The sequence below is a fragment of the Grus americana genome, chromosome 1 (genome assembly GCF_028858705.1).
Source record: "Grus americana isolate bGruAme1 chromosome 1, bGruAme1.mat, whole genome shotgun sequence".
NCBI lineage: Eukaryota > Metazoa > Chordata > Aves > Gruiformes > Gruidae > Grus > Grus americana.
In genome coordinates, this window is record NC_072852.1 from 125,837,316 (window position 1) to 125,865,200 (window position 27,885).

General features: G+C 42.7%; 1 protein-coding gene across 4 annotated transcripts in view; it reads right to left on the minus strand.

Annotated features, from left to right (window-relative positions):
- Nucleotides 1-917: 917 nt before the first annotated feature.
- XK (X-linked Kx blood group antigen, Kell and VPS13A binding protein) overlaps nt 918-27,885 on the minus strand; it is a 29,411-nt gene continuing 2,443 nt past the window's right edge. The window contains exons 2-5 of one of the 4 annotated variants that reach the window (XR_008577087.1): nt 21,149-21,411; nt 13,586-14,463; nt 7,862-8,056; nt 918-4,231 (exon numbers count right to left, since the gene is read on the minus strand). Coding sequence is in view for 2 of the 4 variants with exons in the window: in XM_054825293.1 (XP_054681268.1) it covers nt 13,637-14,463; nt 21,149-21,411; nt 24,479-24,513 (1,125 nt within the window). In the remaining 2 variants the exon portion in view is untranslated. Of the gene's footprint in view, nt 4,232-7,861; nt 8,057-10,436; nt 14,464-21,148; nt 21,412-24,478; nt 24,829-25,316; nt 26,465-27,885 lie in introns of those variants that run through there. The other 3 variants (XM_054825293.1, XR_008577088.1, XM_054825275.1) reach the window with 3 other exon arrangements.

Below are 27,885 nucleotides of genomic sequence, written 5' to 3' on the forward strand. Positions count from 1 at the left end.
CAAAGATCCATTGCAGAAACAAACTTATACATTTCTACATTTTTCTAAAACAACTAGACAAACACAGCTATCTGAATGATAGAGGCAACTTCTGCATTATTATTCCTTCTTGAGATGTATAAAGGTAACAGCTGAAACGTAGCCCAGGGACGAAGAGCAGTTCTTCACCTCCTCACGTAGGCAGGACTGGCAGTGTTTTAATCGTCTTCCTCCAAAGAAGCCTCCCAAGCTTCGGTAACTGAAAACCTAAATGAAGTCTTCAAAACCTGTTAAACGGGGTTTGTGGCAACCTCATTTGACAGACTCTGTGATGGGCCAGGCTCTCAGGCGGTATCAGTCGCTTTGATGGCCATCCCAAATGGATGTCTGCAGAGGATCTGGTCCCCCATATTTTTGTTCATGGAGGTAGCCTTTGGGAGCTGAACAGCTAGAGTGGCTGGGGAAGGAAAGAAGGGGAGCAGTTCTGATTCGTGGATGTCCATTCTTGCTGTGAAGGCTATGCCATGCTCCCAGTCCAGAAATGGCTGTGTTCTCGCTGCCTTTTTCTTCCCCTTAGTTCAGGCTGAGTTACTTACAGCTTCTCTGGGGTAAGCAAGCGCGGGCATCCAGGATGCCCTGAGCTTTGGCAGCCCTGCCTTGCCTGGCAGCAACTCAGGCACCAGAGCCACTGAAACATGGATTTACTGGCTCAGGAGGTTTCTGGAACACATACCCAGCAGGGGCTGATCTTAGATCAGTCACAGCAGTGGCAAAGTCTGAGGTCCTCTTAACAGTTTGAATACAGACCATGTGTCGTGGTTTAGCCCCAGCCGGCAGCCGAGCACCACGCAGCCACTCACTCACTCCCCGCCCCCCCCCCCCCCCTCCCTCAGTGGGATGGGGAGGAGAATGGGAAGGAAAAGGCAAGACCTGGTGGGTTGGTATAAGGACAGTTTACTGGGATAGCAAAGGGAGAAGGGAAGACAAAACAGAACAAAACAAAACAGTACTTAACAGAGTATACGAAACTGGTAATACACAATGCAGTTTCTCACCCAAGGACCGTACAACTCAGACCGCATGCTCAGACCTGTCCCGAAACCGGACTGTCCCCAAGCCACGCGTCCTGGAGCTGCTACCCCCCTCCCCGGCTAGCCCCCCTTTTATGCTGAGCATGATGTCATATGGTATGGAATACCCTCTTTGGCTAGTTTGGGTCACCTGTCCTGTCTATGTCCCCTCCCAACTCCTTGTGCACCCCCAGCCGTGCCACTGGCAAGGCAGTGTGAGAAGCAGAAAAGGCCTTGGCTCTGTGTAAGCACTGCTCAACAACAGGTCCACATAACAAAAACATCTCTATATTATCAACGCTGTTTCCAGCACAAATCCAAAACATAGCCCCATACTAGCTACTATGAAGAAAATGAACCCTCTCAGCTGAAACCAGGACACCATGAAACAGAATATATTTCAGCTGCTCCCAGCTCGCAGTTATCAAAGGCACATAGCTCATCTCACCGCCTGAACTCAAAAGAAAAGGTAAAGGTGCTGGGCCCCTCCACAGCTGGTGAGTGCTGGTGCTCTCTGATGTTTGTAAGTTTTCCCATTAATTTCAAAAGTGACGGGACAACACACAGCAAACTTTGGCTGGTTCCTGCAAGTGACAGGTGTGAGTAGAACTGGTGTCAAAACCACCCACGCGTCACCCCTGATTTAATTCTGGTGCTTGCACCTTCCTAAATGAGTGAAACATCTTTGCTATAACTTTACAAAGACTTGCATGTTTTCTACTTTAATCTAATTGGAAAAATGCATCCTGTACAAGAAAAGGCAGCATTGGCAGCTGTGTATTAATTACGTCAGAGTGTGTAAAACTGGAGTGTGGAAAAAATGAAACACTATCTCATTTTCTTTCTAAAATTTCTTTCAAGGTAGTTGATTATGCACAGCATTTTTTATCCTTCTTTGCACTGAAAAGTTCAGTGAACAGTGATCCTTTTGCAGCATGACAGTTTTGCAAAAGTATTCATGTCTCAGGGTTCTTTATTTCCTTGCAGTAATTTCACCCCCTTCCTTAGGAATTAATTTAGTTCCTCTCCTGCTCTGTGCAATAGTGTTCTGTGTACTCCTGCGCAAATTGAATGCCAAACAATTGCAATAGGCCTAGGTGTTTTGCACCCGCCTCCTAAAAGGGACAACGTAAAATTCTGCCTGTATAAACCCCAAAAGAGCGAGTGATATGAACAACAGAGTGAAAGAGACCCAGCTCCTGCAGTGCTGAGGATGTTGCTGAGCTGAGATTGCTGAGCTCCTCCCCGTGTAGCCCGAGGAAAGACAAGGAGAGACCTCGATTAGCCTCTTTAATTTGGTAAGCTGAAATCTATTTTGAATGCTGTGCAATCCTTGCTTACCAGCCTTCCCTTGATTCTACACCACAGAGGAAGAAGCGGACAAGAGACTTGTCAAGCTGCCTTTCCTGAAGGGACAGCCTTCGCACACTGCCTGAAGCTGTCACTGTATGCGCTTGCCTTCACTCAAGAGAATGACATAGTCTGAAACTTCTGATCTTTCAGGTTTGTTTACAATATAAATGATTCCGTGCTGAGATGAGGGCATGAAAGCAGACAGATGTGAGCCAGGAAAAAAAATGTCGGCGAGACCCCAGTGAGGACTGTCAGACTGTCTTTGCTTTACACTATAACCCTCAGGCTAGTCCCCTGCTCTGGTACTTCCTCATGCTGCCTTTTGCAATCATCATGAGACCCCCCACGTGCTGTATTCAGAAAATCCATGTATGATCCAGGCGCTATTTGCCATATCAGTCTTGGCTTGAAGTCAAACAGCACTATCACAAAACAGACCGGAATGGCTGCGTGCTGCTATGTTAGTGGCAGGAAGAGCCACCAGCAGCAATGTACCCCAAGTGCACATAGAAATGTTATTACATTAAGCTGGTAGTAGTTTCCAGGTAGAACTGGAGTAAAGTTAGAATAGCATAAGCTCTCCTGCATAAAGGCAGAGGCCAAAATTACCTGGCTTCACGTGGGACTAGGGGAGAGGGAGCTCAGCTTGCCGCCTTTTGGCATGGTACCAGGCTTTCTGATCTACGAGTCTGGCTCTGGGACTGGAACACAACTACCATCTGCTTCTACCGGTGTGCCTAGACTTCTCTTCCCATGGCTCCGGATCCACTACCTTTCACATGCCTGCGATAGCCCAGGTAACTCCTCTCTGCCTGGAGAGAGGGACTTCCCCAGAGGCTGTTGACCAGCAATTCTCCACTCCAGAAAACATCTCGAAAGATGCGGGAGGGAGGGCAGTTTTCTCCTACGCTCTTATCGTTGACCTAACGAACTGAAATTCCGTCGGGGGGGCTGTAGGTGGGGGGAAGCCGGCGGTTCGCCAGCCTGCGCCCGCCCGGAGGTTCAGGCCGGCGGGGCGGCTCGGCAGTGCCGCCCGCTGGGCAGCGCGGGCCGGGCCAGGCGCAGCGCCCGGAGCCGGCACCCCGCATCGCTCATGGGGTGCAGCTCAGCTGAGGGTGCTGGAGGAGACGTGCCCGTTCTGTCCCAGCCCTTCCCACCGTATGCACCTGCCCTCGTGTCCCCTTTTCTATAGCATCCCCGTTCACTATCCCTTTCCTACATTCCCTCTGCCTGGGATCTCCCTTTCAGTGCCGGGATGTCAAACCCCACTTCTAATGAGCAGCTCGTGATCACAGTCTGGGAAAGGACCTCCCGAGATCAATTAGCCCGCCTCCGTGCTTCCAAATGGGATCCACTGGAACTGCATCACTCCTGACACACGTTTACATCACCGCTTCCACAATTAGAAATGAGTGAGGTGCCTCACAGCCTGCTATAGCCGTGCTTTAGTAGCTCATGACCGAGAGCGTGCTGTGCGCAGAGGAGCCTATCTAAAAATGAATGAGAGGAGAGGTCTGCTCAGATGGTGTTAGTGGACTGGGCCAGGCACTGGGGAGTGCGATCCGCGTGAGTCTGTGCGTATTGTCCTTTGCAGCAGTCCCTGGACCAATCCTGGCAGTGAACCTCCCGTGCTTTTGTTTGAGGAGAAACCTTGTTCTGCTCCCCGAGGGTTCCTGGCATAGCGTGCAGGGCGGTGGGCAGAGGGAAGGGACGAAGCAGGTTTTCCTGAGGTGTCTGTTGGGGCACGTTTTCATTCGTTAGGCTACATGCAGTACTTCTTCTACAGACACTGGGGAGTCTGTGCAATTTTTCTGGATGACCTGTAAAAGCTGAGGAAGAAAACAAGCCCACTTTCAGTAAATGTAAGTTTACATTTCGTATTAAATGTTGATTTACCATTCAGGGATCAACACTTCCACAGGGAAATATTTTAGGTAATAATAAGTCAGAAACAAGAGTGAAAGTCACTGGTGTGAAACAGGTAAAATATAAGCACAGCATCAATTCACTGGCTACCATGGCCTACGAGCTCCAGAAAACAGCCTTTTTTTCTCTTTTAACTAAAAATGCCACTTCCTCACTGTTTTCCTCAGGATCCCAGCTCCCACTCACATGCCCCACTGCTGACTTTTGCAGCTACGTGCTCCCTGATGGATCTGAAAATCTAGCAGACTTGACTCATCACAAGCCTTCTGGTGTTAAAGAGAGGCAAGCTGCCTTGTGCCAGGATTTCCTTATTGCACCACATCTATCCCCTGTGTCTCATCTTTGACTTCGAAAAACAACTTTTGAAAATGAGGCTGTCTTTTTACTGCATTTGCGCAGTAGCTAGTGTTGGATCCATGACTTGTGTGCCTGCATGTTATGATATCATACAGGGAGGCAGCTCAGGAGCACGCACATGCACACAAAAGGCATCACTTCACAGAAGGGTCTGTAATCCCGGGTCTAAGCTAAACCTGCACCATGCCCTGATACAGCTTTGTCTGTTGGCTGGCTGGGCGTCTTAGCGTCTGTGTGACAGCACTGGAGGAAAGGGGATCAATATAACTGCACTGCCAGAGCAGTATTCCAGTATCCCCTTCACGCACAGGAACAGCTACCCAGGTGTGAACACCGTAGTGCCTATACCCCAACTGCACAGGTCTGTATTACTTTACATCGCTGCAGTTTGTCTTATAAAATACAAATGTGACAGCTTTTTGCTGATTTTTCTCTCCCCCAGTCCTCAACATGAGGGTGACAGGGTGACGCAGTTCAGTTAGCAGATGCCTATCCACGACCAGACACCTGACAGATACAGCCTCTGGCTCAGACCTGTTTGTAGCGAGGATTTTTAGTTTCGATAACAGCATTAGGGGAAACATGGAGGAATGATGTCATGATAACTTGGACACTTGTCTGAGAGTGGCTTGCAAAGCCCTACCTGGCTTAAGTTACACTCAAGAGCAGCTCGGAGGCATCCATCCATCCGTCCATCTCTTTGGAAAACTTAATGAAGACACAGACGACACACAACCCAAGCTTTGAACCGGGATGACTTTCTTCCAGGCTGAATTACCATTGGATTAAGAGCTACTGAAGCCTCCTGTTGCAAGACTGTTTACAGCACTTTATACCTACACACATACCTCCCTCCTGTGACACATTTTTAGCACTTCCAGAGAAACCACTATTAAAAATGAAATTAAAATGAGTGGATTAGATTGGGGAATACATTTTCCACAATATTATTTATTCATTCTCTTTCTTGCCTTTATGATCTTTTAATATAAGGTTTGATGGTTTAATGATACTCTGCTTTTTTCATTGCTCAGGCTGTCATTGGAGTAGCAATAGGCTGGAGATACCTCAGTTTTTTCTCAGTTGGGTTTAGAGATCCTTCTGCTGCACAGTTTTCTGCCAAAGCTAAGGGAGCTGTGTCCACCTGGAATCAAAATCAGAGCTTTTGACTGCTAATTACAATAACGTGTGACACTTTCTTTTGTCTTCTAGGACACAACCCCACCTCACTGAGACTTTTGCTACCTTGCAGAGAGGGTCTTCCAAGTCATACTCCAATCCTTTGCCAGTATTTTTTCCATACAAATATGCTTACACATGCTAAAATTGCATTTAGTTTTCTTGTACAGTAGAAGTTCTTATGTATGAGTGATATGCTTCAGACCATAGACAGTTTGTGTTTCTTAATTTTAGATCTCTCATCAGTAAATCTTCCTTTTCCCTTGCCAATTTTTTTTTCTTTTTCTTTTCTTGCTTGAAGAGGCAACTGCTCATTTGCTGTTATACCCTGGGAAGAACAGTGATATATGGTTTATTAAGATAGCAGCTCAAACACGTAAGCCCTTGATTGCTATAGGATGAGTGATTTATAGGTGTCCACTAATGGATTCCTGCTTGGGGCCCTTGGGGGCTTCCATTTCATTTTGTACCAACGGCAAATCACGCTGAAGAGTCAGGTGTAATTGGCAGTTGAGTCATTTGGTAAGTTAACAACACTGCACTCTTTAGCCTTCCCTGAATTCGCCTTCCCATCAATCTTTAGGGCACAACATCAACATCATCACTGAGGTTCATATTTCACGGCGAGGCAGAAGTAATTTTTTACTTATTACATTCCTTGCCTGTTCCCACCTGATAACCTGTCTCCTCTGCAATGTTTTCGATAACCTGTCTCTTCTGCAATGTTTTCACTTTCCTCTGACGTAGTTTAGTTCATTTCTGTTGTACACAGCCAAATCACCATGAATAAGACTTAGCATGTGCAATGCCTTAGGTTTCTCCAATTGATTATATTTTATCTTTCAGTAAAGAACAGACACTGATTTTTCAGGGCATCACACCTTGTCAGCTGATGAAGAAAACGTGATCCAAGCAGGAACCAGCCAGCCACCATATAGTGTGACAAACTCTCTGACATATTGCACAGGTCATTGTTTTTCTTTATACGCATAAGGAAGGTGGAACCAGCTAAGCAAACTCCACCTGTTATGTCCATGGTAATATTTCTGTTCTGACCATTAGTGTGGAAATTACCTATTTGTGCTGAGATGCAGAATCAAAACTAATGTGTGTAGTGCAACACAATGTATAGAATTAAGACTATGCTGGTATTAAAACAGACAAACAACAAAGAAAAAATTAGGCTATGTCTAGATGAGGAAGACCCTCTCGGTTTCTGAGGCTGGGCACGCTGCCTGGCTGTACCCGGACTCCTTACTGGGGCTTGCAGCATGCACCTTAGAGAACACCACTGGATAAATCTAGGTGCACATGTTTCTGAGTTGCCTCATACATTTCTGGAGGTTTGCACAAACATTTTATTATTTTCATAAAATATTTCTTTTTCTCATGTTTGGTCTTTTTCCTCCTTGTTGCTTAAAAATTAAGAAGAAAAGGGGTGAGGGGGAGGGAAGCCCACAATAATTCACAAACACAATGAAAAAAAAAAGTTTAAGAAACACCTAATTACTCTGTGGTTGTAAGGCTCCTTGTAGATCCTGAGTTGGTGCTACTCCTTTTTGAAAATTTCCTTTCCATTCTAATTTTTTTAATGACACTTGCATGCTTTTGAGTTACTGTACGGCCCGCTATTATTAAAATTTGCAATGTTGGAATGAAGAGTTGATGCAGTGCATGAGTTCAGCCCTTTCCGTGCCCATGCAACTTTGGCTTTAAAGAGCAGCCCTACTGGAAAATGTAGCTGAGTGTTTCACTGTGCCTTGTTTCTCCATTTCTATTTAGAGCGACCACCGTGAAGCAGCAGAGAGGAAGGAGGGGTAGTTAGGACATGTATTCTACTCATACCTGGCATTATGAGGGCCACCGACTGCAAAACTAAAGCAATGGCAAGCACCTCTCTCTTCTGCTAGCTGCTGTGTTTAGCGCACAGCTTACTGTAACACAGATGTACAAGAACTGCAAATCCACACAAACACAATAAAATGCAACAGTGGTACCTTGTCTGTAAGGTGCTGTGCTGCCGTTTTGATATTTAGCTCCCACTCTAGAAGCCAGAAATGAATTAATCTTCACCTTGACTACCTCCGGCATTGCTCTCCATCTGAATCCATCCCTGATAATTTTCCTGAACACATTTGTGGCTTATTAAAGCTCTGCACTGCCAGGGCACATTAATCAGATGAAAAGAATACCTGACGAAAGAATTTTCAGAAGTTAGTATCTCTAACATTTATTGCCTGTCACTCTGTTTGCTCTGTCAAAATAGGAACTTAAACAATTACGAATGTGAGGGCACAGAGCACGTGTTTAAGAGGCTGTTTCTAGTTCATTAAATCAGCTTTCACCTTCAGGGCCAAAATGTTACAAACTATGATGTAATTACAGAATAATCTTAGTAAGCAACATCCAACAATTAGCATCTGTCCCCTGCTTAGATGTGTTTACCCATTAATGCTAGTCTGAGATTAGAAGCCTTTACGCACAGCAGCATTCACATCTGAAAGGCAAAATTTTCACACCTGAATACTAACACTTATTTCTGTAAAACTTAATTTCAGTGGCAAGAGATTTTCCTTATGACTGTGATAAATCCAGAAAAGGATAAAACTGTTCTCATTTCCAGGATATGAAGCTGTCGTTCATTCAAGGGAGAGATTCAGTAAACTTGCACATTGTAATTTTTAAGCACTTACCCTTCAGTTTGACTTCAGTTTTGGGGTGAACCCAAGAGACCTAACGGTTTTATTATAATCATTTTCCTTGGTCAGTAAGAATTACACAATCCTTAACACCTCTTACTTTTGAAGTCCTCTGTCTCCAGTGACTCAAACTTACCATCTCTGCCAAATTACTATATATTTATGTTTCTGTGTGACTAAAGGCAGTCACCTCAACTGCATTTTAAAATACAGGATTATAAATATCCACTATGATGTTTGGCTTGCAAATGTCTCAGTTCAGAAGTACATAAGCCCTTCAAATGGGCAGGAAGTAACAGAAAATGCTTTATTTTTTTAGACTAGATACTATCAGCTGCTATGGGAAAAAATATAGGAATTAGTGGGGAATTAAAAAAAAAAAAGTCCCCCAGTTTTTATTTTTTTAAAAATTAGATTACAGTTTACCAACCCCAAGTATTCACCAATTCTGAGTCAGGCTGCAAATGGCACCAAAAGGCTTGCAAATAATCAATATTATTAAAAAAGGGTTCATTTTAGTTGTCATGCATTCTTCAAGACTAACAAAATCCTTTATTAGAATGGTTAGAAATTTACTTTAAATAAGTTGTTCTGCAATCAGTTGAACAATACAGAAAGTATAAAGTCCTGTAGAGCCCACACTGCAGCCTTTAAACTGAAGTGACTTCCATTACCTCCCATGACTTTATGAGCTCCTCCTCCTCCTCTTTCCCTCTGTATCGCTTCATCCCCGCAACTTCTAGTCCTCTTTCACGCAAAGGGCAAGAGGTAGCAGGTACGTGGATCACCGAGTGTTTGTAACACCTGAAGTGTGCTGATTGCTCGGCTTGCTAATAAGTGGTCAGCAAGAAGGTCAAAGCAGATAGCTCATGCTGAAACCTTTTGTATCAGTAGGATCATTCTGTCAATTCCCATCTTTTCCTCCTGGAAGGTGACAGCCTTCACAAAGCGTGTATAAACCTGTTTAGTTTTTTGCCCAATGAGTTTGATACGCACTGGGGAGAACAGAGCTGGCAGAGAAATGGTGTGGTCACATAAAATTAAGAAGAAACAGAAGTTATCAACATTGTGCCTAAATCTGAAATTTTTCATTGAGGTTTTAATCTACATTTGATTAAAAAAAATATGCTGCATACTCAATTAAAAATCATCCCTTGAGACTAAAAATAATGTCTGTAAGAAAGGATTAATAACTTTCTATGTTTTAGGGAGCGCAGCTCTTACTAGCAGATAGTGGTGTCTATCACCACCAGGACTTCTAGAATCCTTTCTCACTGCTCCTCATTTAAGTGATGTGCACGCACTACAAATTGTTACAATGTATCTATTTACACCTGTAGTTATAAAATATGTGTATTTTTTATATATATACACACATTTACAAACACTTAAATATGTTACACAGTTTTTATGCATTCACGTGCCTCCACAATAGTCCTCAGCAGGGATTTTGCTGGCTATTCCCAAGGTCAGATAATGATGGCACATGGTAAATCCAGATGAGCATGGAAAAAGTGTGCAGAGAAAAGTTAAAAGACCCTTTATAAGGTAATCTTTCTAATTCCCAATGTAAGCCAATAAATATTCTCATCCTGACAATAAACAACCTATACTGATCTTGTTCTGTGTAACACTGGTGTCTCAAACTCCCTGCCTCCTACAATTTTTTCTGCTGAGACCCCAAACACCATTGGAAGCATGGTTGGAGGTAAGGAATTCCCAAATCAATCCCAGATTCTTCTGCCAGGTCTGCTAGAAAACATTTCTTCTACTGGGTGGTAACAGAAGACAATGTGCTACATAACCTTTACCCTGGATTTCTGAAAGCAGAGGACTAAGAACTGATACCAACACAACTTAGGGGAGTGTTTCAACATTTTAATTTGTGTTGTTTTACAAGTATAAAAGAAAACTTATGTATCAGATCTCGCATACTCTTATACACATGAATAACCATTTTTAAGCAATCCTTTGTGTGACTCAGGAGTACTCGAGTACAGCTTTTAACAGTAGCCCTATACCCTTCCATTGAATGCATACGCCTCTAACATTCACAGAGGAGAGTAAAACTACAGCAAACTTGCAGCAAGAGATCAGTCAGTCATACACGTACATCCGTCGTAGCTAATACTATGCTCTCAGTGCAGCCACTGGGTGTACTGATAACAACACTGTCTAGACTGTCATTATCCTGAGAAAAACCGCCTCTCCTAGAATTATAGCATACTTTAGAAAAATAAGCTTGTCCTTTAAAACACTGGTCTTAACAGAATGAGTATCTTTGTCTCTATGACTCCGTCTCATACCTTCTTCCTTCCAGCAAAGGCAGCACAGCTAGATCAAACCATACATAGAGCAGCAATACTGTTAGTTAATCTGCACTCCACACTGTGGTGACATGAGGCACAGCAAAAGCAACGTCCCTCATGCTCGTGGAGTGTTTAAACTGTGTTTGGTTAGTCTGCACAGCTAAGGCAAAACCATATGACAGTAATATAACCCATACAAATCTTTTTTTTTTCTTTTTTTTTTTTAATCTCTCTCATAAGAGTGATCAAGTATTCAGTTCCCTATGCATGCACTTCAGGAGATTGGTATAAAAAATAGGAAGTAATATGGCACACTCTCTAAAAATATGCATATAGTCTTCTTCATTGGTATGTGAAGTTAAATGGTCCTCGCTATGTATACATACTGGACCCCTGGCTGTGTAACTCTCCTATTGTTGACTTCACTGTAGCACAAGCATTTCAGTGGCTGACGTTTGTGAAGCTTCCACTGTTCCCAAATGACAAAGTCACAACTGCATCATCACTTACAGTGTCCAAAGTTACTTTAAGGATTTGAGAGCTCTCTCTTTAGATATCAAGTACTTCTACATATGAAGCCACTTTTTTTTTTTTTTCCCTTTTTTTTCTCCAAAAACTAACATTTCAGACCTAGGTACATCTGTAGATAGGCAACAACCATAATTCCCTGATTATTGATGAGTATCCAACTATAAAGTCAGATACTCAGTTTTAGCTAAGAACACCAGAAAATTTGGCCCTGTGTGCTGAACTCTGCAGGTTTGCAAGCAAGAGTTACATTCTCATTTGCTCCTTTAACTCACTACTGAAAAAAAATAAATAAGAACTACTCTTCTACATCTAGAAAAGTATAGAGAAATATTATACTGTAGTTCTACATACAGAAGAAATACTGTAGTGTCTTCAAGGAGTCATTTCACTATTCTGTGCTCCTCAGAGAGAGACATTAGAACTGAGATGTTTGGTGTCTTCCCCAGATATGTGAGGTACATTCCTACGGCAAGCTCAGGCCAAGAATTCCCATTACCACCCATCAATAATTTAATGAGATCTACATACACATACCATACACAGACACATATTAAGCAAAATAAAAAGCCATAACTCCTTTAGAAAACTGAAGCATGAAGACATTCATTTACAGTGCAGTAAAGAAAAAAAATAAAACCAGCTTAGCTCTTTGCAGCATTGCATGTGACTTTCACTATAAATGACCTCAGACCTGAACTTGAGACACTTCTAATACAATGATGCTGATGTCATCCCTACTGAAGAACTTCACATCCTCCATGACCATGGGATGGAGGCTAAGCTTAGGACACTAGGAGATGCTTTGGTTCATGAATTATTTGTTTCCACTAGCAGCCATAATGTGTAATACTCAAAAGAAATGCAAGGTGCTAAGCAAAAAAAGTGCAAAAAGCTTTCACTCAATTTTTGAAAATACAACTGGTTTTGTGTATTGCCGCTAAAGTTCTTGGGTGATCATCTGCTAAAGCTTTCTCAGTGACTTGCAAAATACAAACATACTTTTATTTGTGGTGATACAGTGCATAGAAGAAAAAGACATGATTTCCATTTCCTCTTTCAGACTTCAAGCCTGCGGTACTTCTGAGGTAAAAGAAGTCAGAGGATTTTGAACTACTGATATTAAACTAACCACAACATATCACAGCCTCAAAAAGAAGGACTCATTGTATTCTATCCCCACATAACAAGTCACTGAGTTGCCTGCTTGGTGTACTACCAACCCCCTGACAGTCAGGGTAGTGCTCATCTCAACTTCAGCCATCTAAAAGGGAGGCAGCTAGTCAAAGCTAATTGTCAAGGCATCTGGTTAACACTGAGTAATAGGTCTCCAGAGAATGATTCATATCACCTGCCTCAGAGGACATTTTAAGATGGGTTGAATTACTCACTGGAGATGTGCTCTGGAGAGCACCTACATGACTAGTTCACACTATCCGCCCAACTTCTCGATATTTAAAGTTATCTAAAGTGAACACCACCCTAATACCAGAACATCACAAACAAAGTATTTGATAATGTCAGAAAAATAAGCTATTCCAGAACATCACAATTAACATATTAAATTTAATTCCCTTACTAACAAGCAGCAAATATGAAGTGTAAAACAGTGCAAAGCCAATAACTTCTCTGTCCATTCTCAGTAACAGTCACATTTCAGTATTAGTTCTGGCTAATTGGCTGTTTCTTGGAAACCTAGACTACAGTGCATTGTAGAAGTCCAATTCTTATACCACAGAGAGAAGTATTATCTTATTACACTGATTAGAGTGTAAAAAAGTCTGCAATTCAATCAAAGCAGACAACAGCTACAGTCAATATATAGTCAAGGTCTATGCTCTGTTTCCATGCTAGGGTGGCATGCCATAATGACATCCTATCTGAAATAAAATGCATTTCCTTCCATCCTCAGATTTCCTGAGTAAGGTGAGCATCAGGTCAGTTTCTGAAGGATGTCTCCTATACTGATTTCAAAATAAGCACGTGATAATAAACCTATGTGCAAAAAACTCTGAAATAGAAGTCTACACACAATGATTGCTCTCTGTACACAAAACACACACAGATACACATACTCATACACTAAATTTTCCACAAAGGTGGGCTTGTCAGTCGTCATGCAGTGCTACACCTGCAAGAAAGAAATCCCATCCACGAGACACAATGTCCAAGATACACAACGTACCCCTCGGGTGATCTGCCACCTTCCAAAGGCACCTACTTGCTTCCAGTTGTACTAGGCATTGGAAGAAACACTTTGATGAGGATTCCCCTTTTGAGAATCTAGTGTCTTGCTACTGCTCCGTGCTTCGTCAGTATTTTCAAGAGATTTCACCTCTGCCTTGTCCATCAGTATGGAGGATTTGGGAGGCTTGCAAATAAAGCAGAGGAACTTGAAACAGGACAGCAAACCTTCAGAAATGCTGGATGAGAAAAGCTTTTTGCACGGGTGGCAGAACTGGTAGAACACCAACATGAAGAGGACAGCCATGCAGTAACCTATCAGGAGCTGCAAGACCAACAACGGGGCGCAGACATACAGGTAGATATCGGTTTTATAGATGTACCACATCAGCAGGAGGAACGCATTCTCGATGAATCGCAGCATGTAATACACAGTCAGTCGGTACCAATTTTGGGATTTGTTAATTAAGTCAGGATCATTGAGCTTCACCTGGACTGCCGACCAGCAGAACATGTTAATGCCAGCATACAAGAAGGTGAGAAGGCACAAGACAATGGTAGTGCCGACCCTGCTCAATGCCTTCTCTATGTTCTCAGGAAACGGAGACTTGCTTTGCCAGAAGAGAATCCATGGGTAGAAGAAAAAACCAAAAAAATTCACGAGCACAACGGGGAGAATCCAGATTTGAAGGACTGAACTGAAAAGGACCAACACCGTAACTCGTGTAGCGATCTCAAAGCTTCTCCACATGAATATGCAGAGGTAGGCGGCTGGTTTCACGCTGACATCATAATCATCATACTTAATCTTAATAGCCAGGATGTTGCAGCGTAAGGCGCCATATACAATTGACAGAAGAGAAAGGACCATAAAAATACCTACAAAGAGAAAATACAAATCAGGACCTTCAGCTTAGCAGAAGTTAAAGACAGTGCATCACAGCAGTGCAGATGTAGTTGTCTTCATGGCACTTCTGGGGATTCCCAGCAGGGTGTAATGCCAAAAAAGTCACTCCTTGTATACACTTCTAGGTTCTTACTCTAACCCTGCCTCCTAGTTTGGTCTGCATTTGTTACTTTTCCAAGTAGCTAGAAAGAAAAAAAGGCACTTAACAGTCACAGGCATCTCTCCCTCCTCCCCCCACCCAGGGCTGTTCATACATGTACTCTCTGCTAATTATACAGCTCAGTTGCAAAGGTATCCAAGTTGCTCTCAGGATCTCAGTACTGCACAAGGTACAGGGGTGCTACTCCTCCTCTGTACAGATGAAGAACTGTGAAACAGAAGCTGAAATTTTGAAGTTGCTTGGGCATGCAGTTACCTCAGTGCTTCTGAAGTTCTGTATCGAAGCAAACTGTCTAAGCTCACAGAAGGGCTCAAAATTGAAAGCCAAAGCAATTTAAACCCAGAACCGTCTGCATTTTTTTCTGCCTGTGCAGACAGAGATTTGCTCACCTGTCTACGCTGTGTTTTCCTATACATCTGTCTTCTTTACACACGTATCTATATCATGCATTTAAAAACAACACTCCTTTAATAAAGTCTTTAAATTCAAATCAACTTTCTGTATCTCTCCTCTACCCAAAATCCCTCAAGTGAAGGTTTCGCGGCATTGAAATTCTGCAGAAAGTGAAGGCAGAAGCCAGTCATTACCTCCCCTCCCCTCCAGATGCAGGAAGGGCAAAGCTTTCTGGCACTGCAGGAAGGAGTCTTGCCTTGCTATATTACGTAGGTACAGAGGTATAGAACAGGCATTCATAAAGAAGTACCCTGATGTTCAGAAGTGCTAACTGCCCACAGTTTTATTAGTATTTGCATACTTTCTTCACAATTTTTACCAACATGCTGAATAGCTGATTTAGGGGACTAATTTTAGGCACCCTCAATCTTAGCATTTCGTCCATGCAAGGAACACTTCAAATGCAAATGAGCTAAGCACAGCCAAAATGATTCAGTTGTTTCTTTTAGAGTTTCAGTGAAACTAACCAAGCTAAGTGGTCATGCTACAGGGCATTATATTGCATCAGATAAAACAAAATAATCAGAGCTGGGAATTCTTGATTATGTCAATTACTTTTGCAATGCTTAGCAACCAGTGCTTTCTGCAGCCTTCAATTAGTTTATGTGTCAATATCCTACAAATGAACTGGATTCCCTGCTTTGCTATAGCTGTTTAGCCATGACTATAAGGTGTTTTGGTGAGGATTTTTTTTTTTTGGTAATTGAAGTTATTAATTTCTGAGCATGATTTTGAAAGAAATGTGTACTTTAGTATCTCTAAAAACTTTCTAACAGGATCTTCTCTATCATTTTAGCTAACATCTCTCCCATCCCAATCCTCAAACACCTCAGAATTACTTTGGAAAACAGTTAATTAATCCTTTATATTTAAATTTCCAATAACACTCAGTAAGCTGAAAAACATTTGCCATCTTTTGTACATTTTGCACATGCCAGTTTGGTGGTGCACATATTCTCTGAAAATGGTTATGTATTTGCTTGTTTAACACTTAAATTTTTAATGTGTGTTTTTAAACATCTTTGTATTTGATCTGACACTTTTTAAACATTATGCCTTAGAAAAAACAATGGCTGAAAGCAGAAGAGCAAGCAAGTGCAGTTGATAATAGCACTCCACTTGATATCCTGTGGCCCTTTACAAAAATCTTTCCTGTAGTTTTGAGCCGGGTCTAGAGATTGTGAGAGAACAAATAACTTCCATCAGCTAACAAAGCAAAAGAATATTCTCGGAGTTAAAGAAACAAATAAACCTACCCACTGGGGACAGGGTGCTGCTGTCCCGGAACTCTGCTTGTTTTCTGCTTTGATAGGCTGAGACATTCACCTTATTACCTGATTTCATTTTAGGGTTTCTGTATTAATCTCAAACTTGTCTCAAAAACTCAAGCCTTTTAAAGAGGCATTTCTCCACTGACAGAAAGCCGGTTGTGCTGACTCTGGTTTAATACAGTAGTCCAGTCCTGCTCCTTTCCCAAAAGCTCTGTATCGTCATCAAACCTTCAGTTGAAACATTACTTTTAAGTCTGTGAGAAAGATAGTTTGAAGCAACCACAAAGAAAAAGTGGGAGGATGACATTACAGCTGCTTTTACGCATCCTGAGCCGGCCAAGAAGTGAAAATTTAAAAGGCAAAGTATCTTCTCCGTAACACTCCCAAATCCTGTGACAGTCCTCACAAAGGTGGCATTTCTCTTCATCCTTCCTGCTCCCACAAGGCTACGCTTTTCTTACAAATCAGAGGTGAGGCTATACTTTTCTTACAAATCAGAGGTGCACACTCACGGAGTCATTCAGGGAGGCACTGTTTTACTTTGTTGGGGTTTTTTTATTGTGACTTAAGTCTTTCAAAGACCAGGTCTTTCCCACTCCAGAAACTGCTGAGAGAGTGAATTCTGCTCTAGATGAGCTACATCGCAAATACCTATTACTGAAACCTTACATTCAGCTGAAGAATCATAAGTTATCTATTATATATACTATAGTTTTCTAAACTGATAATCAGAACCCTTGAAAAATAAGGGCACTTATTTTGTTACTGAGGACAAGACACATATATACCAATTTTTTTGCCTTAAGATACAATTTCAACACTTAAACCCAACTATTAATACTCAAAAACTACTCCAAGTAAGCTATTCAAACAATGAGAGAAGTATTCTGTGGTCAGAGCTTAATGAGTTGAGGAGTAGCAACTGTGGAAGCAACTTAAGACATCTGGTAAGACCACCTACAAAGTGCAGTTCATGAACATCAGGAAAGTGACACTGCAAATACCAGCAAGTTGAAAAAAAATCATAACCCCAAAGCTTCTATTCTTGAAGATGGCAGTCACTGCTACAAATTCTCATTAAAAAAAACCCAAAAACCAAAAAACAAAAACCTTTTGCAGCAGAATGATTTTAAATGGCAGGAAATCTGCCTTTTGAGATTTTATCACTGTAAGCAACACTTGAAAAAGATAACTTGACTGCTGTTAACAGCACAAAAACCTTAAATTTACAAAAAAGATCGCTCTTAACGGAAGTAGATCTTCTGCATTCAATACCGCACACTGAGAACAGATCCTTTTTCAAGGGTAAGAGGCCAAGTCACGCATCCCCCACCTCCAGCTAGCTGGGGTTGTAACCAATGCTAACTCAGGTCTTTTTGGCACCTTCTGGCCTTGTGCTTCTCCAGGTGGCACTACCTAAGTGGAGAGCTCCGGAGAGCTGCCCAACAGTGTGTAAGTGGACCCGAGCCTGATGTCAACCACCTCTTCACAGCAAGGTTATAGCTGGCGCTAGGGCAACGCATGATACTGACAGATGCTGAAGGATTTAGTACAGGGTGGAGCCCAAATGTGCAAGAGAGACCTCGATGTCTGTTCTGGGAGTGGCAACTACAAAGCCAGACTGGGCATTTCATGCAGTAATAAGTTAGGAACTTCTTTCCAGTTACGCTGTAACCAAAGAAAGAGCTGAATGTCTAGAACTAGGACTCAGATTAGGCTATTACATGTGGGTTTCCAGTGCTGCATTTCATCCAACATTTCTATGCATTTTGTGCTAAACAGTCACTGAAGCTTTATGTCTTTCATCACTAACCTAGAGGTTTTGTCCTGTTTTTGCAACTCTCTTTAGTTCTCTTGACCTTATCTTCTTGGCAGACAGTGAAATGACAATTTTGGAGAATGCCAGACACTGGCAAGAATCTGATCATCCAGAAGAAAACATCCAGAGAAAGTAATGAATGCCATGAAATACACAAGAAAGACGCAGCATCGCTCTGGTCAACAAAGGGCTAGGCAAGGATGCACACTCTTTTAAGAACTGTTCAATTCAATCCTGGAAGCAATAATGAGTTTCAAACAGATCTGAAAGGGACAAGCCATGCTATGTAGCATGATGGTAAACAGCTGTGTCAAAGAACAGGCAAGTTGAAGACATCTGAAGTGTGGGAGAAGAGCTGGACTGGCTGTTAAAATACTTTCACAATGTTGCAAGATCAAAAGGTTGAAGTCATGTCCCTATACATGAGAATCCCCGTGTACACATAACAAACAACAAACTGAAACTGCTATGCATCATTCTCATTTACTCTGGAGGCTGAATTATACTGGTGGGGACCAATGGTATTGCTGCAGAATTAAGCTGGCTAAAGACTGCAGAAAGTTTCAGTATTTCAGAAGGTAAAATATACACAAGAGAAATACAGTAGGACAAGAAGAAATGGCCCCAAGTTGCACCAGGAGAGGTTTAGATTGGATATTAGGAAAAACTTCTTCACCAAAAGGCACTGGAACAGGCTGCCCAGGGAAGTGGTTGAGTCACCATCCCTGGAGGTATTTAAAAGACTTGTAGATGTGGTGCTTAGGGATGTGGTTTGGTGGCTGGACTTGGCAGTGCTAGGTTAACAGTTGGACTTGATGATCCTAAAGGTGTTTTCCAGTGAAAAGGATTCTATGACTATCTGACAAGTGAGCTCTAATAGACATTGCCATTGTTCTTAAATCACTGATTAAAGAAAAAAAAGAAAAACCTCACTTTTCTTTTCTTTTCATTTCTATATTTTAGAATTACACTTGCTGTGGAGATGGCTTCTGGGAGACACAAGAGAATTACTGCATTTGCTGATGGGTTCACTGAACTCCCTGGTGAGCCAGCTTATCTCTGATTGTTTAACTTCACCCACAGAAGGTCACTTATCGGTCTGTGATTCAGAATTTATCGCAGCAGTGACTGATAAAAGTCAGAAGTAATAAAGAATTACAAACCATTATTAGATATGCAATCTTCTAATCATCTGGAACACAATGCTTCTCCTTGGCAATCATGACCGGTAAGGTCAACACTAGTAATAGAAGAAATACAATTAAAAGGTGACCTTTCTCAAGCAAATGCCACCTGCAGTGAAGTGACTGGAAATTTTGCTAATTGCACCACTCAGCAAAGGATTCAGCTGCTTGCTTCGCATCCCATGTCACAGCTGCCATGGCTATTCGAAGAGCCTACCTTAGCTGTGAAGTACTCAGAAACTGTCAGGAGCAATGTCTTTCAGGTAACTACTGCTATGACCTTAACTTTGGCATGCTAAACTTTTCCATTCCCTGAGTTGAGGGGAGCACTGTGATGTTACTATAAAGGTGCCTCCAAAAATCTTAGTTCCTTCCCTTGGTACACTGCCAACTAAGACACCAGCACTGAAGAAAGCATTCAGGTTCATAACGTGTCACTCTAGCCTCAGCCTCCCTAGCTGTGAAGCTGCTAAAGGTCCCTGGCCTCTCAGGGCCTCGAAGATATGCATGAGTTATTTTGCATTTTGTGGAAACACACCTCCTGTTCACAGAGGTGCCAAAGTCCTTTCTTACACTGAAAAGCTGTTTGTCCTATGACCAGCTGGAGTAGGTTCTTCATTTAGCAGCCAGCCAGCAAACCAAGACTTTTTTTTTTTTTTTTTCCCAAGGAGCTGAAGCACATCATGAAGCAAGATGCAAAGTCCCACAGTAAGAGAAATGTACTCAGTTTACTGAGTCCTGCCTTCTCATTCCAAATTCAGAGTCTGGCTGTAAAGACAGTTCACATCCTCACTCCACATTTGAAACTGCATTCCTGAAAGTACACCTTCCTTATTGCAGCATGGCTGTCCTGGTTTTGGCAGGGATAGAGTTCATTTTCTTACTAGCAGGAGGTATAGTGCTGTGGTTTGGATTTAGGATGAGAACAATGTTGATAACACACTGATGTTTTTAGTTGCTGCCCAGTAGTCAAGGACTTTTCAGCTTCTCATACTGCCCTGCCAATGAGAAGGAGGGGGGTGCCTAAGAAGCTGGGAGGGGACACAGCCAGGGCAGCAGACCCAAAGTGGCCAAAGGGATATTCCATACTATATGATGTCATGCTCTGTATATAACTGGGGGGTGGGCCAGGAGGCAGGGCAGCTTGGAACTAGCTGAGCATCAGCTACAGGTGGTGAGAAATTGTGCTGTTCATCACTCATTTTGTATATACTTTTATCATTATTATTATTATCATCTTATTTTTCTGTCCTATTAAACTGTCTTTATCTCAACCCACAGGTTTGTTGGGGTTGTTTTGTTTTCTTTTCGATTCTCTCCCCGATCCCACTGGGGAGGGGAGTGAGCGATAGGCTGTGTGGTTGGTTTAGCTGCCAGCCAGGTTAAACCATGACAATGGCAAAACATCCTCTGCACTGTACCCCAAGGAATTTTCTAGAAAGTTTGCTCAAAACCCAAAATGGAACAGAGGTAATTTTTTTTCCCTCTTCATGAAGACAGCTTAGGCCCTCCAGCTGCCTCCCTCCCATGCCATAATGGCCACTTATCTAATTAATGTTTTTACAGCAACCCAAGTATGCTACAGGAAGCATCAGTCTAAAACACGATGGTATAGATAAACTTGAGAGCAACACCACCATCAAAAGCTGTCAGGGAGAATGAAACCCATTGCAATATGTGTGGTTCTTGCCCAGGGCAGCTACACCTGACTGCTGACCCTTCTCCTCTCCCTCCCTCCAAAATAAAGGAGGTGACAACAGCTCTACCTACTTCTGGCAGCCGTGATCTCCTGCTGCAGGACACAGATGTAGAGCTGGAGCGTGAGCTGGGGTGCTGAGCCGAGGAATGCCTGGATCACAGACGCCCTGCTGAACGCAGACCTGTGCGTACACAGCTTGCCTTCAGCCTGGCCCACTTCCTTCTCAATTTCTTCCGAGTACCCATCCTTGGGCATCTGCCTCTTCTTTGTGATGCTGACATAGGGCTCTTCAACTCTGCCAGCACGGAAGTAAATGTAGAAGACTTCCACGCACCTACAAGCAAATCAGTAAAAAAAGTAACAGGAAAAAATGAAAGAAAAGCATAAGTCTTCCCACTCCTTAGTATTTTAAGCCATCACATACCAAGTCATCTGTTCAGAGAGCAAAGCCTGTAAATTTTCTTATCTTGGTAGCTTTGGAATATGACAGATTTCACCCTTTAAAACATGAACTACATGCGACTAGAGGGCAAGAATCTGGCAGTGCCCTTTGGGCTGCTTGTAGTACTGAGACACAGGAGGCGGTTTAGTCGTTTCCTATGAGCTGCCCTTGCTCTCTGCTGTCCTGTTCAAGTCCTTAAACTATTCATCCACTACAATGTTCATAGGCTCCCAACCCAGGACCCATGGTGGAAGTGTTCATTCAGATTCTCATGTCTTTCTCTTGGTCTTATCTGTACATCTGTGACATGGCAATAAAACCACTTTTCAGACCTTTACCTTAAAAACAATCTCAAGACATTGGAGAGAAGCTCAGGGTATCAAGCAGGTGCACACACCTCAAACGGTTGGACTCTAGTCCTTGCTTTACCAAGCAACGGCCCCAACACACGAGTAACAAGCCACAGCAGCAATAACGAGAACAAGCAGTTTAGAGCCTCATGACTCTGGATATTAACGTTTTTTAAAAAGACACAGAAACAAGAGCTTTACTCCTTAGGTTTGCTTACATTTATTGCACTGTTTAAGGAGTATTAAACACAATCTTGCAAAAATATTCTAAATAAGAAGATGCAGTGTTTCCAGTTGCTGCAGCTCTTTGTACATTAAATGGGTGAACCACAACCTCTTGTCTATGCAGGTCTAATTTATCACAGACTAACTTCCAAAGAGAAAAAAGAGGTGCCAGCACATACCTTTCTCTTCATACATTACATATTGTTGTAATACACGCTGCCTCTACCCATGCACAGAGAATAACCCATACATTTGGGAGGGAATGGAAAAGGGCTGAAAGGGTTGGCAGCAGCAAATGCTGTCTCGACAAGGACAATCTGGCTCCTTGAGTATTAAAGAAGATAACACAGCCTCAGACAGGTTTCTGAAACTTCCTTCCAATGACTATTTTTAGATTGGCAAAAACTTTAGAAAAACTATTCTAAAAGAGTTCCTTGGTGTGAAGGTGTCAAGGGTGGGCTTGGACATCAAGCAGGACCCAAAACACACAGGTGAATAGTCAGCCTTGTCTGGGAAGTAATAACAAGCAAAGATCTACTGAGGTACAGGTGAAATCACAAGCTGAGGGGGAAGTGAGAGGAAAGAAGAACTCCATTTCTGTCATATTGCACAGGGTCCTAAAAATACAGGGCATGCTGTGGAGGAGTCCATGTAGAGCAGGACGATAAAGGATAAATGGTATTGACTACTGAAAAATAAAACCCCCAAAGGCCCAAACCCAGTGCGGACAGAACCTGTTTTTTATGCCTAACATCGGTACAGGCTTCAAGAAGAAAAGCAACTGTAGTGCGCGCAGCAGAACTTGCGAGGGCTGGCCTCCAGCCCAGAGGGAAGCTTTGGGGAGAGAAACTCCCGCTGCGAGGGCAACCTGTGGCACCAGCTCTGTTCACATCTCCTCCCGTGGCCCAACACGCGTGGCATCTTCTTCTTGCGTAAGCATCGTCCTCTGGTAAGGACTGAGCTGTCTTCCTTCCATCCACAGTGCCTGCTGGGGTTCATCTCCTCCACCCGGTTGCCTCTGTAGGTAATGCTTGCCGGAATGCAGCATCTCTAAGTCTCTGACAGGTCAGATTTGGCCAATGAGTTTTTGTAATGTACAAACAAGACTTCTACTTAAAAGTGTCTCACGATTACAAAGCACGGAGCTATGCTTGTCTGAGACTCTGAACTCCCGTTTCCTTCTCAGCTTGACTTTTTTCAACAATTGCCAGGTCAGAGACTATCACAGCCTTTTAGGGGAAAGCTCACAGACCAAACTGTAAAGCAGCCCTGATAAAAATTCAAATAAAAGCATACTGGTTTTTATTTTAATAAACTTGACTTCATTCTTTTCCCTAACTGGACCACTAGCAAGTTCCGACTGCTCTAGATGGAGAGCAGTTTTAGGATCCTGTAGTACTATCCTTGATTCACTAGGCTTCAGCTACCATTACCACTAAAGCTATTTGAAGCGCCTGGTCTGCTGAAGGCTCCATTCACAGAGGTGACTTTCTATTTTCCCCTTGTTAATCTTTTCAGTCCCTGCCAGTCTTGTTCCATGTGAAAGAATCCGCGCAGCCAAAAATAAAGTGTGAAAAATTAATAAAGCACAACAGCTTATGAAGCCAACAGAGATTCTGAAACCAACAAATTGATTTTATTCCAAAAGAAAGATCCTAGAACATTTTTGTCTTGCTTAGTATTCACAGCCATCTATTCATCCTCAGCTGAGGGCAAGTCTGAAACTATTACGGAAAATGAGATCTCAGCATCAGCCTTTGAACTCTTGCTGTGTGTGATTAGAAGCAGATATAGTCTAGGGACCCATCTAACTAATAAGCAGTAATCCCATAAAATAGATGATAAGATTCATAAGACTACTGACTATAGTAAATATAATCAACAAAATGTTGGTTTTTGGAACAAGTGTTTGATTTGTATTTATTAGCTAGGTATTAAGTAGCAGTACATTGTTCATTACGGGAAATTTTATGTCCATATAGAAAAGCGAACACAATGTGAAATGAGTGGTTTGATCAGCAAACCTTAGGGCCGAAGGGGACTTTAACCAGTAGAAGAGAGTAATAAAAACGGTATGTGCAGGCACTCCGATTACATCAGTAATGATGCCCATCTTCTTCCAAGCCCTGCCCATCCCGTGCAAGTGGAGTGTGTATGGAGGGGGCCTTCTGGGGCCAACAACAGAAGTACTCAAACCTCTAGCTGGTGCCACTGCCCAAGCAACTGCTTCAAACAGGAGCAGACTGGCAGCTGATACACTAGAAAGAAAAAGCACCAATCTGAATGTTTAAGTAATAAAGTGTAAGAGGGGCGCAGGCACTTGAAGAACCATCCAGGCGAGAGGAGTTCAGAACAGTGATGAAGAACCAATTCAGATCACATACCTGTGCCATGTGACGACTTTGTCCATGAAGTGCATTCAGAAAGGTTGTCTTTTTAGTATGAAACACAACTAAAAGAATGCAAGAAGGCCATTGCTTGAAGGCAGTTTTCCTCCAGTTAGAAACTCTGCTACAGAACAGGGAATTCCCCAGAAGCCCCAGTTGCTCACTGCTCATTGCTGCTCTGGAGGAACAGAAATGGGAGATCCCAACTTCTGCACAAGCCATCTCCTGCAACACAGTGATGTTTGGGGCCTCACATGGCATCACCAACAGAAGGGAAGCAGCTGGCCAGTTTCACCGCACATAAAGCAATGACAGTTGCAGTATGGGCTCTGAAGGCACTGAAATTACTTTGAAGAAAAAAAACCCACATTAATCTACTCTCTACAGTGAAAGTTAAAAGGTAAGAAAAAGATGGTGCTGCTTTCTCCCCTGCTGCCAAATCTTTGCAGAGAGAAGAGCTATAGTTTTTCAAAGATCCTGATGGTGCCTACAAAGTGTGATTCAGCAGCAACACATTCGTCTTCCACACAGCCAGTAGGAGGAATAATCCTATCCTTATACGCCTGCTGACAGCAAGCACCTCATTCCCTCTTTTAATCATAGATGTGTGGGATTTAAATACAGGGAAAATAATGGTGGTGTGAAGAAGGAGCAGGCAATGAAAACAGGGAAATTCCCACAGCCAACAAGTGCTCCAAGAGCAAATGTCTATTCGAGAGACCTATCCACGCATGCTCGCTGCAAATGCACAAGCAGATTAATGACTCAATTTTTAGTAATTCCTTTTCTTTAGAGAAGTGTGCGAAAGACTTATCAGTCCTGCAAATTTACTTACCTGTGTCAGACAAAGATTTGTTCCTCACTCATTGTTCTACCTTCCATCTGCACTGACTTTCTGTTCACTACATCTTGGACACCTAACGCATCTGCTGAAGAATAAAAAAAAAAAAAAAAAAGCTTGAAGAGGGTCTAGGCATGTTTTTCCCATCTGGAAAAGAGGGAGATGCATCAACAGTGTTGAAGTTTCCAGCTAGCAGAATCTCCTACAGTGAGGTCTGCCAATGGAAGTCCTACAAGGAAGAAAGGTTTTTAGACCTGTGCTTTTCTGAACTATAAAGCAGGTCACTAGGAAAGAGATTACCCACGAGAGACAACGCTTCTGAACAACTTGACTGAAGCATTATCTACACTGGTATTGCTTATTAGATTTCAAACTGCACAATTAGGTGCCCAAAACATTAATGACTCCAATAATTTTGGCCTATAGGTGTTTTGGGTTTTTGGGTTTTTGTTGGTGTTTTTCTTTGGTGGGGTTTTTTTTGTTTTGTTTTGTTTTTTTTTACTTCCTGCAGCTCACAGAATCTAACTTTGGCCATAACAGCAGCTCCTCGGGCAGTTTGATGCAAACTTCCTATTGCATCTGTTTTGCTGCTGTCTACACGGTACATAGACATATGTAATTGTTTCTCCTTATGCCTCGAGAAACAAAGCCTGATCATGTTAAAAAAAAAAAAGTCTATTGTTTATATCCTTGTCCCATTAAAATCTGAGGAAAACAGTCATTAGTGTTCTATAAAGGGGGCCTGTTATATTGGCCTTCAATTTTTTTCACAAGAGAAGTTCATCATCCTGCAGACTGAGACATCTCCTAATCGCACGTTCCTCGTAAGGAAGAGCCCATAGACCCACATTCAGCTAATGGAGCACTAGGGACGGTAGTTTGAAAGACACGAACAGTCACTTAGCTTTCCTCTCCATGAAGTTGGTATCAGAATGACGCACTGCTGAGTTCACACCAGTTCCTTCTAGATATGCCGCTTCAGTACCATCTTCAGTAAATCAGATAGTAAGGAACCACCGCATCCAGCGGATGTATGGTACAACACCACCAACACGCCCCGCTCGTGACTGCAAGCCCCAACTGCTCAAGTCAGTTTGTTGGAAACCTGCACTCCTCACTTCAGCTCCTGACCCAGTCATTGCCTGCAGAATAGAAAAGGGCAACAGGGGTTTCTCTGGCACTCTTCATGAAGACCTATTTGCATTTTGAACAAAGCCCTAAGTGCAGAGCAGTACTCTAGCAAAAGTACATCCAGTTATCTATTGGAATTGTAGCAATACCTAAAACCTCAAGACAATGTCAGTGCTACAGGTGCTATCCAAATGAACAGGGAACAAAGAGAGAGTCCTTGGCCCAGGAGCAGCTGATAATGAGCCAAAAAGCTCATCATGCTCTTCTCTAAAGAAAAGAAAAATGTATTAAAGCTCCCATTGACATTGGCTATAAGTTTTAGTCATTTTTTTGTGTAATAATTTACTTTACATGGTAAAAGAATCTTCTTTTACAAAAAAAGTGAAAGTATCCAAATATATTTTCTAAGCATCCAGACAAATTACTGTGCTCATAAGGAGTGGTACCGACCTGCAATGCTGCAAGAATCCCCCACGGTGCCCAGAAACCTGCAGTCACTTTGTTCCAGCCAGCTCTCTGAACAGTCTCCGGCATGCCTACATCCTGGGGATCAGAGCCAGGCCACCAAAGGGGGTAGGAATTTTACTCTACAAATTGCTCCGAATGTATAGAGAAACTCTTAGGGAGTGGGAGAAGGAATTAAAAAAAGGTGCATTATCAGTACTCTCCCAGTACAGCAAAAGTCCTCTTTGGGAAGAGGAATGCTTCCTAATTTTAGTGCTTGCAGTGGCAGCAGCAGGACAGCGAGTGCCTCCTGAACAGGTGGAGTGTGGGTGTTTGGGGAAGGTGGTGGTATGCAAGAAGGTTTTATAAGAGAATGTACTCTTTTTCCCCCTTTCATACAGAGGATTCAAAATAGGCTGGATCATTTGGCTTGAAAGCTAAATACCCTCCTTCCCTGCCAAGATATTTCCATACCATTCCCCAAAAATTAAAAATAACTTTTTAAGGAAAAAAGGAAGGGGAGGAAAACGTCTGGCTTTTAAGATGATGAAGAAAACTCACACAACATACATGGACTGTCTGTAAACCAGTGCGCTGATATTTGAGTATCTCACTGAACAGAGAAGCACTAACTATCCTGTATCATGTCACAAACCAAATAGAGATGGTTGAAAAGCTAGTGTTCGCCTTTTTAAAGCCAGCTGAAGCAAATTCTGTTGAAGCACGCCATCTCACACAGCCTAAGGGCTCTTTAACATTTCATCCTGATGCTGCAAGCAGCCAGAGCCTGGGGTGGCTCTACCGTCTGTGTGTCCTATTTGACCTAATTTGACCCAGCACTCCCTAAAAGGCCCTCAGCTGTGCCAGTGAGATATAAGAGAGACTGAACACAGGGGATGGAGTGAGGCTTCATTCTGGGGAAGCAGATGACTGACAGCAGCAGGACACTGGTGCAAAAGGAGCAGAGGTTTGCCTAAAAGGATGGGAC